The following is a 10,798-nucleotide window of genomic DNA, read 5'->3' as shown; positions in this document are numbered from 1 at the left end:
TCCAATTGAAGTTCTTCTAATTTGGTAGCCATCTGTTGTGCAGTGTGTGGTCTAGCGTTGTCGTGAAGTAGCAGTGGCGTGGAGCGATTGACCAGCCTAGGTTGTTTAGCCGCTAGCTTTTCCATCATGGTTTGCAATTGCTGACAATAGACATCATCCGTAATAGTCTGGCCATATTTGAGAAAACTGCAATGAACAATACCGGCACTAGTCCACCAAACGCTTACAAGTTAACTTTTTTGGGGTTAATTTTCGCTTGGGGCAGGATTTGGCTGGCTGGCACTGAACCATTGCGCTGAGCGCTTCCGATTATCATAAAGAATCTATTTTTCATCACAGGTAATGATTCGGTTTAAAATACCTTCATTATTGTGCCGATCAGTAATGTAACGCAGCAGTCGACGCGCGTTTGCCGGTTTGCTTCAGTCAATTCGTGAGGTACCCACCTTTCAAGCGTTTTAATCTTCCCAATTTGCTTCAAGTGAATTAAAAGAGTTTTATCACTAACACCGTAGCCTGCAGTTAACTCGAACGTGGTTTGCGATGGATCCGCTACCACAATAGCCTTCAATACTTCATTATCAACTTGGGTCTCAGGCCGTCCATGGGGCTTGTTCTGCAGGTCGAAATTTCCAGAACGAAAGTAAGTTAGTAAGTTTATGTTTTAAAAAAAATTAATTAAAATAGTCAATGTTTCGGGCTGGAAGGTGCTGTATGCGGATTGCATTCTTACAATAATAAAGTTGCAGAGCATATTTACCTGTAAAGCCGCTTACGGAATAGTGAAGAAGAAAAGCAAAAGAAGAGACGAGACTACGTATTGCCTGCCACTCCTCTCGCTACACTTACTGTACCATCGGTATTAACATCTTAAGGGTAGCTTAATAATGCGATTGGCATTGCCTTGTTTAGTTTTAACGAGTTTTGTTACGATATTGCCAATATAATTAGAATTGCACGGAAAAAATATTTTGTTTAAAAATGGGCAACACAGAGAAAGGTCCTCTGAAATAACTGACTACTTAAATTAGCTTTTACTTGGTATGATAGCAAGTCTGCTTGCTTATTATCCCTGGGGCTTGAGAAAAAAAATACTTTTCGACAGGCGTGAAATGGTCATCATATATCCACATTTATCGATTAGCGTTAGCGGTTCACGCCTTCAAAAAGCGATTTTGTCTCAATCCCTACTTGTCGCAAAGTATACTCTGTTATTTGTTAACTGTGCGATAAGCATGGAAATCTGAAAGTTGACATTTCCCTTTATCATTTGTCTAAACATCAAAAATCAAGAGTGAATTACCATTTACGAATAAATTAAAAATGGTGGCTTAATAATAATTTAGGAATTGAAATGAAATTATATTTTTAAAGAAGAAGAAAACAAAAAATTGTGATGTTAAGTTTATAAAAAATATAATGTCAACTCCAGTTTCGAATCGTAAATATGGAGCGCAAAAAATACGACTTACGAGTAAGTGATCACACCTTTCACTTATGTATTCCTAAAGTTAATTTTTCTTTTAGTTTCTAAAATTAATAATAATTTTATTTTTAGTTCTGTGTGCCAGAAACTTAGTTCGGCGGGACTTATTTCGTAAGTTTACTCATACATAATTATATTTGTAAGCCTTATGTACAAACACAAATTTAGCAACTGTCAGGATATTCACTAATGTAATCGCAGATGATTATGAATTCTAATTAATGTTAACATCGCAGGATATTGCTTATTTATAATTTGTTGAACCTTATACTTGAATAGAATGAGAAAGAAATGCTTTGCTTTAGAAATGACTTGATTTATGTATATTTACAACTTTGATATTATCTTGATACAATATCTATTTTATATATTAAATATCTATCGTTCTCCAAGAAATCTTATTTATTCTGCAAAAATGTTGTAGTTAATTCATGTAATATTTAGGCAGTGCCACAATATACAATTAAATGTTTACACACAATTTTAACTTATTCTGCATATTTGCCTGTTATGTTGGTATTCAACATTCCAAGTAAATAGTTATAGGTGCAAGAAAAAATATTTATCAGAAGTGATGACTTTGTTTACAAGTGATTGTTCATTGATGACTGCTATTCTTTATCCTATATTTCTAAGAAAATGTATCATACAATAAGAGTATGTATTTGTATACAGGGCTGCCAGATCCTTTTGCAAAAATATCTGTGGATGGTAGTGGCCAAGTGTATTCAACAAATGCAGTAAAAGCAACATTAGATCCTAAATGGAATACACATTATGACTTATATTTAACTAAAGGTGATGGAATTACTATAAGGTGCGTCAAAATGAGTATAATAATGACTATAGAATATCTCATATTATTTTCTTAAATATTTTTAAAAGATAATATCATCAAATTATTGGTTAATTACAGTATTTGGAATCAACGAAAGGTACATAAACGACAAGGATCTGGGTTCTTAGGTTGTGTACGAATTCAACCATCCACTGTTCATAAATTAAAAGATACAGGATGTAAGTTTTATACTCATTTAATTTTTTTTTTGCGTTGTCTACAGTATTTTTATATTATAAAGAAGATAAAATGGTTGTGTGTATGTAGATATATATATATATAACTTGACATACACAATATGAGTTTTCAATAATTATTTTAGATCAATGTCTCGAATTATGTGAAGACAGCTCTGGAGAAACATGTGGAGTAAAGGGCCAAGTAATTGTGTCTCTGTTGTCAAGAGATAGTACAAGAGGTGAACCAGCCTCAGCGGCTGGAGAAGGTTCTCCATTGGCTGTGGTTGGACCGGCAGGAGAGGTCAGGGCCCCACGGGAACCACCTGTAAACAATGTTCCAAATTCTCCACTTCCCCCTCATTGGGAAGAACGGCTTACTTCAGGTGGACGGTATGTGTTTGTTTATAAAATAATAGTCTGTGGTGTAACAATCTTTTCACCTCTGATTGTATCTGTTGTATTAAAAACACTTCATGTTAACAATAATGAACATTTAAGGTATTATTTATATAAAAGCTTCCAATTCAGTTTTTATTTCATCTTAAAATTTAGCATTAAATGAGTACCACAGAGGTGTATCTGCAGGACACTCCCTACTGTGGGAAGCAGTATCTATAAATAGCAACATGTTGTTTACTAAAATAAAAATGTTATTATTACAAGTCTAGATATATCCAATTAGAAAATTGTTATATCAAGCATCAATTACTACATATAGTCAGTTCAATGGCCTGAAGTACAAAAAAATGTTTGATTCTACGATATAATTTTAATTGTTTTACCTAAATTGTCTTGCATCATTGCATCATATTATACATTGTAATGTCATCTACCCTAATGTTTATTTAATAGGCCTTAGTAAGTACATAGCAACCAACTTTTTCATATTACGCTTTCAAACATAATATAGGAAAGGATTTTTCTTTTTATGTTAATAGTAATTATACTGCACCTTTCAACATTGGTCTGGTTTTTTGTAATAAAGAATAATAATAACATCCCAACTAGACTAACCCTTAACCTATTAATAAATACTTTTTAATTATCTAGCATCATTTATAATATTCAAATGACTATACTTAATGAACCGGCTGTGACTCACGTAGTTATATTTTCTAACTGCAGTATAAATGTCAACCAATAATTCGACTTTGGTTTGTACTTGTATTTGCACCTCTATACGCCAGAAAAGGCTCAGTACCTTTTACGTAACTATATATAGGGTTAACAAAAAATATAACTAGATCTAATATAAATTCCAGCCCATATTACGTAAACCATGCGTTACGTCGTACACAATGGGACCGGCCGAGCCCTGAAGCTACGAGTCCGCAGGTCTCCCCTCCGTCATCCCCCACACCTATGAGCCCAGTTTCCCCAGTAACACCTGTATCACCTGCTTCGCCTATATCAGACACAGATGTCAGCCATGGAAATTCCATATCATTAAGGTAAAATAACATATCATTACTGCAATGTCATAAACTTCCGCGCTATTACAATGGCCTTGATGATAGAGTGTATGTTTTGAGAATAAAATCATTTAACCTTCAGCAATGAAATGTGAATTTTATACACGAAACATTTGACAGTTTAGAAGTATTGAGTCATGAATAAAGAAGATTTTCACGTAGTTAAATTGTAATGATACTAAAGAAATATGACTTACAGGCCCGAGCCTCAACCACAAACAGCGGTGCGGTCACGACCGCCTGCACTGCAGTCTTCCCCTACAGCTTCTAATTCCACATCAGCACCCGTAGCAGCTACTGACCTTCCACCTGGCTATGGTAAGGATATTTAAAGAAATAATATAAACTTTATAAGAATTAAACGCGTTTATAATTTCGCAAACATTTGTATTAAATCAATTGGAACTGACCCTCCGTATGCTTTAAACCATATTTGTGATATCTAACGAGTTTCAATCCGTTACATAATGTAAAAATAATTTTATGACATTCAAAAAAGCGCGTTGTTTCCCTGTGATTTGAATTTGGAAATAATATATACCCAATTAAAATAAACGTCATTCTACTTCATGAGTTGCACGTAATTTCTGATAATGTTGATACAAGCTAGAACCTTTTCATGTCTTTGTTTATTTTTTCTCACGTGTAGTTTCCCAACCAAAGTAAAATAATTATAAGTTTATTATAATGCATAACTTCAATTCATAAATACAATAAAAAAAATACATATATGTCATATCTGGACCTATTATAAATTCGATGACGCTTTAAAAACAGTCGTTTGCTCCTTTGCACATTACAATTACTAGCAATTTCAATTACAGAAATGCGTACCACTACCCAAGGCCAGGTATACTTCTACAACAGTATCACTGGGGCATCTACTTGGCATGATCCCCGAGTGCCCCAACACTTACGGCATTGTGCGGCGGCAGCTGGACCCCTGCCCCCAGGATGGGAGATGAGGCACTCCCCTTCGGGACGACCATACTTCGTGGACCATAATAAAAGGACCACCCAGTTCACAGACCCACGACTCGCTTTGTCTGCGCGATTGGTAAGTACCAATTTCGATCAGATTTGACGTTAATTTAATGAATTAATACCAAAGATTGTTAGTCTTGGTAAGGAAAATTTGACATTGCAGTTCATGCTTTTTAGATTTAGCTCTGTATGAATTTAATATTTATAAATAACACTTTATAATAGATATAAACACGACTGTAAATGCCAAAATAATTAATTCGCGTTTTAATCGGTTAAATAACGGTTATATGACACAAGAATTTCATATAGGGCCAATTTCAAAAAAAGGGAGCGTTGAAGTCTTACGTAACGAATTTGGGGGGGGGTCCTCTTGTAAAACGTTACGATGCGGGCCGGGGATTGAGTTGCGGGTTATTGATAATATTATTTTCCACTTTTTCAGTACTTTACACCACATAATGGTATGTTTTAGGTATAAAGAGTCACTGGGGAAAACGTTACGGTGCCTTTCATGGGGGTCAAGAATCTCCAAAAATTGCGTGATTCAATACTTGAACGCTCCCAAAGAATAAACACATCAAATACACCTTAACACATCATTTCAATTAGGCCTATTAAAAAGGTACTTTTGAAAGTCAAAATTACAAGTTAAAAATATTTAAAATAATGAATAGTTGCCCCGTCCAAAACTACCTACCTGGTAAACTACCGATTTGGAACAATGGGCAAGAAACTCGATACTTAATCTTTTCAAATAGTTTTTACAATATATACAATGCAGCTGATAACAACATAAAAAAATATATATACAAAGTGGCTAAAAAGTCGTGGATCAAACGCCATCCACGACTTTTTGGCCATCCTGTATATATATTATTATGTACATACATGGCGCTCACATATTCATATTGTAACTATAGATTTTACATTATTCTTTATTAAAAAATGAAATAATGAACATACAGTCAAACAGTGTGTGAGTTACGTCAAAGTTGATTTCTTTTTCAAAAAAATAAATGCAAATATAATATATATGTTATACTAGTAGATTTTGTCTTGTTTGATTCTCCCATGGAGAAGGACCAGCATGTACACGTACAGAAAGCTGAACGCTATTGTAATATCAACTAATAGTAATCAAATCTTGCTTCTCGAAAAACCTATAAAACCCAAATATTAAAATATAAACAAAATAAATTTAACATACGAAGTTTTAGATAAACAATATATCAATGTAATTTTTATTTACAATTAAAATAAAATATTTGTCCAGTAATATTTTTAGAGCACTTTTTGTTAATAACACGATTTATGGCTGGGCCATGCATGCATTCCCTTACATTTGGCAAAGGTTTACCTTTTGTCTAGTGATATATGTGAGTGTGGCAATGACGTTGGGGATTTTGTTAATATTTTCTTTGCTTGACGTCGACATGACCGTGCCGCTTTTATTTCCTCGTTTTTCCAATAAAATTCCTTTTCCTACTTAAATTTCTGTCCTTGTATCGAATATAAATATTGATGTATATAGAATTCTAGCCAGTTTCATTTTTCGTCACAATCCAAATTTATAACCATCTATGTACTTATATAGTAAATTTACCTGATAATTTTCCAAATTCCGTCCCAATTTCCAATACAATAAAATAAATCCAAAACACACTTTCATTTTTTTATACATACATACATTTTTGCATGGCTGACGCACAAACCGTGGGCCAACAAGAAATGGAGAATATTTATATTATTATTATTTTATTTACGTTTCAGACGCCTCCACTAGAAGCCCCTACGAACCCGGTCCCTACCCCGTCGAGTGCAAGTGAGCCTGCGGACGCTGACGCCTTACCAAAGTACAAGCGGGACCTCGCAGCTAAAGCTAGAGTACTGAGGGCGGAATTACAGGCATTGCAACCGCAAACTGGACATTGTAGGATCGAGGTAAAGTGTAAAAAAAATTACATACAAGAGTCAAAGACCGCGTTAAGTGCTCTATGTCTCAATCCGATTTTTTAGAAAGTAAAATAAGTACCATAGATTTATAGTAGGGTCACTTTAATAGATAACATTTGGACAATTAAATGAATCGATTCAAACCTAGGTTAATCGAATTCAGTAATGAAATATCCATATAGACTATTCTTATACGGTTGCAGTACCTTTAGCATCGCTATATATTTACGCAGTAGTCTATAATATGTACACGCCTTGCGGCTACAGTAACCGTGATGACGTCATACTCTAAATCGCGGTAACAACCTGTAAGTATAAATACAACGTCTTGCCCTTAGACAGTGGTACCTTCGACCTAGTCAGAGGTTTGACTGCTATGGGTTCCTCCCTTTCGGTTGAAAGCTGTCATCCTTCCAAAATATTTAGGAATATAATATAGAGACATTACTATACTGCTGTAATTCAATGATTCCTTTGTTTATTTTTTTCTAAATACTATTGGAAGAAAATATAAATTATGATATATCACGTATGAAAAAAGCTTCTTAAGCTTCACACCACTTTTGTTAAGATCATTTGAAAATATTCAATATTATTAAATATATTTTCCCTTTTAGGTTTCTCGAAACGAAGTGCTAGAAGAATCTTACCGATTAGTAATGAAGTTACGCGGAAAAGAATTACGAAAACGGCTGTTAGTCAAGTTTCGAGGTGAAGAGGGTTTGGATTATGGAGGTGTTGCAAGGGAATGGCTACATTTGTTGGGAAGGGAATTGTTTAACCCGCACTATGGGCTGTTCCAATACGCAAATGCGGGAGATGACCGATATGCGTTGCAGATTAATGCGGATTCTGGGGTATGTTTTTTTTTATATTCATAAACAAAAAAAAAACATTTATGTGTACAGACAATTATTTTTATATTAATATTTGGTATTTTATACACCCAATTCTTAGTTCATAAGCGTTAATTATTTTTCAGGTAAATCCTGAGCACCTTTCCTACTTCCATTTCGCGGGTCGTATTCTCGGCGTTGCCCTATTTCATGGACATCAATTAGATGCTGCCTTTACCGCGCCCTTCTATAAGCAGTTGTTGGGAAGAGCTATCACCTTGAGGGATATCCGGGACGTTGATCCAGAATTACATCGGTCGCTCTCGTGGATGTTGTAAGTATTTTACGAATATTGTATGTATAGAGTTCAATTTTTTGAAGTGAAAGTTCTTTATCGGCGTTGGAAAAAAAATTACCGTCACATTTTTCTTGTCTTTACCACGGTTGATTTGAAACCATTAATAACAGAAATATACAATAACGATAACAATGATAGTAATAATTATATTATAATTAATGAAATTATGTAATAATATTGGTAGTAATAAGGTAAAATTAAATAATTGTATTATTTGTATTCATGTCTATGATAATAAAAGCTGTTGGTGTTAAACTTTATCTAATTTAACTTTATTTAACCAATTTCTGTAAAGTTGCATATAGTAGATCATTTTTCGAAAAATAAGTATATGCACACATTTTTTTTAATAAGTAGCCCACGATGTCCCTATATATTTATTATCCTATCTAATAAGTTATATTTTTTTAGGGAAAATAGCATATCAGGCGTTATAGATACAACATTCTCCGTGGAATGTTCATCTTTCGGGGCCGTAAGAAGCGTCGAACTCCGTCCAGGAGGTACCAACGAACAGGTCACGGACACTAACAAACGCGACTACGTGCGCCTATACGTTGCACACCGCTTCACGCGTGGTGCCGAACGCCAATGGCTGGCTTTGCAAAGAGGTTTAGCTGATATAATCCCTCCACAGCTCCTACGACCATTATCCCCTAGAGACCTACAGCCCCTTCTAGCCGGTAGGGCCGATTTAGACCCGGCTGACTGGAAACGTCACACCCGCCTTAAACACGTGAACCCAGACGCGCCAATCGTCAATTGGTTCTGGGAAATTGTTGAGGAGTTTGATGCAGAAATGAGGGCACGGTTACTGCAATTCGTCACGGGATCAAGACGGGTACCGCTAGCTGGCTTCAGAGCCCTACAAGGGTCGACTGGAGCGGCAGCGCCACGCTTGTTCACCTTACACCTAGTGGCAGATGCCGCCCCAGACTCGCTTCCAAAAGCACATACATGCTTTAACCGCCTCGATCTACCTTCTTACCCCACTAAAGAAAAACTACACGATAAGCTAACTCAGGCTGTTCTTGAAACAGCCGGATTTGCAGTAGAATAAGCGAATTTACAATTGGAGATATATAGAGACTGAAAGATTTATTTGACATGACAAAATTTAAACAACGTTTTTGATTTAAGCTTCTAACCGAATTAAACTGGAAGGTTTGCTGGGATTTTATAATTTAACATGTAAGGGCTGTCAACGTCAGTGAATATTGTCTTATAAAAAATTAGTATCGATAGCAGTACAAAATAATTTAACTTAAAATGAAGTTATTTTTCATTTACATCTTGAGCTCTTCCATTTAGATAGAGAATTGTACAAAGCAGCCTAAAATACCATATTTTTCATCTGTAATAATTGCATAATATAAAGTTCAGCGTTTTATTTAAATAATTTAAGAAAAACATTGCTAATGTGCACAATTTAAATTAATTTTTACATGCTCAAATAAGTATACAGTATACATTCAACCCTGTTTTTAGAATTAAGATGAAAAATTACCTTATTAAGTGGATCACAATTATGTAACCGAATTCAAGTATAGTTTAAATATATTGTTGAATTATTAAATTATATTTAACAAATTGACCATTAGATCAGTATTACTTTTTGTGCTTAGAAGTTGTACTTATTTATTAATTACTATGGATATTTTATTTGTCTTAGTTTACCAGTTGTAATATTTTGATTATGACATTTGACCATTAATAGATGCTTTAATAAGAGCACTTCTGTTTCCTGTTCAATTTTACTACCTATTTCTACCTTCGTACCTCTATCTGCTTTTGCTTAGGTGGGTAGGAGGGTGTTATATTTGTGCACAAAAATTTATTGTATCCCTAATAAGTGTTGCTAGATATAACCCCTTATTCTTAGAAACTAAAAATACTGTTTTTGCTTAACTCATTCTACTTATTCAACAAGTTGAACAGGTGAAGTGTGAAGAGTTACAGCAGTGTTTTGGTTAAAACAGCGTAATATAACTAATTAAGTATTTATTAATAAGGGGATTAGTATTTGTATTAACAAATCAACTGAAAATCAATGGCTTTGTGTCAAATAACTTGTTTTACTCATTTATTGGTCATTCAATATCTTTCAGAAAATGTTAAATAAACATTGTTGGTCGAAATTGTGTTATAGTTATGTATATTTTAAAAATGTATTATTTTGTAAATAAGTTTTAATTAAGTACAAAGCACAGTACGATCTGTTAATGTTCAATCAAATGTAAAGCATACTAGGGGTGCCTTATGTTTAATTTGTACAGTATATTTAAAAAAAAAACAATGTATTCCATTTTTTATCAATAAGTTGACTATTAATGAATGTGGGGAGTCAGTTTACATGCTTCTAACAATATTTATAACAAGGATGAGTGCCTTTCTGTTTTAATTTAGTATAGTAATAATATTTAGTATTGTATGACTGTTAGTGATATGAAATGATTTAATAGATAGTTTAAACGTAGTTTCTAATGGAAAATATAATATTTTTGCACGATATCATCCTCGTTTTTATTCTAGTGTATAAGTATATTATAGCTGTTATTTTTACTGGGCTCACATAAGTATGTGGCGGGTGTCACTTTGAGTCAGTATGACGGTGACTGATTGGCTCTTCTACTAATCGACAACCCTGTAATTTGCAAGGCAAAATTTACTGTACAACGAATGTGCCGAT

General features: G+C 34.1%; 1 protein-coding gene across 1 annotated transcript; it reads left to right on the top strand.

The window, feature by feature from the left end:
- The first annotated feature begins 1,281 nt into the window (after positions 1-1,281).
- Positions 1,282-10,620, top strand: LOC123708582 (E3 ubiquitin-protein ligase SMURF2). Its single transcript, XM_045659362.1, has 12 exons — positions 1,282-1,474; positions 1,559-1,597; positions 2,162-2,303; positions 2,403-2,503; positions 2,647-2,893; positions 3,766-3,954; positions 4,175-4,293; positions 4,800-5,032; positions 6,733-6,903; positions 7,533-7,772; positions 7,898-8,085; positions 8,521-10,620. The coding sequence occupies exons 1-12, from the start codon at positions 1,420-1,422 to the stop codon at positions 9,167-9,169; spliced, it is 2,373 nt and encodes a 790-aa protein (XP_045515318.1). The 5' UTR covers positions 1,282-1,419; the 3' UTR covers positions 9,170-10,620.
- The last annotated feature ends 178 nt before the right edge of the window (positions 10,621-10,798 follow it).

This window comes from Pieris brassicae, chromosome 4 (assembly GCF_905147105.1).
Source record: "Pieris brassicae chromosome 4, ilPieBrab1.1, whole genome shotgun sequence".
Lineage (NCBI taxonomy): Eukaryota > Metazoa > Arthropoda > Insecta > Lepidoptera > Pieridae > Pieris > Pieris brassicae.
This window is presented reverse-complemented; position numbering and strand designations above follow the sequence as displayed.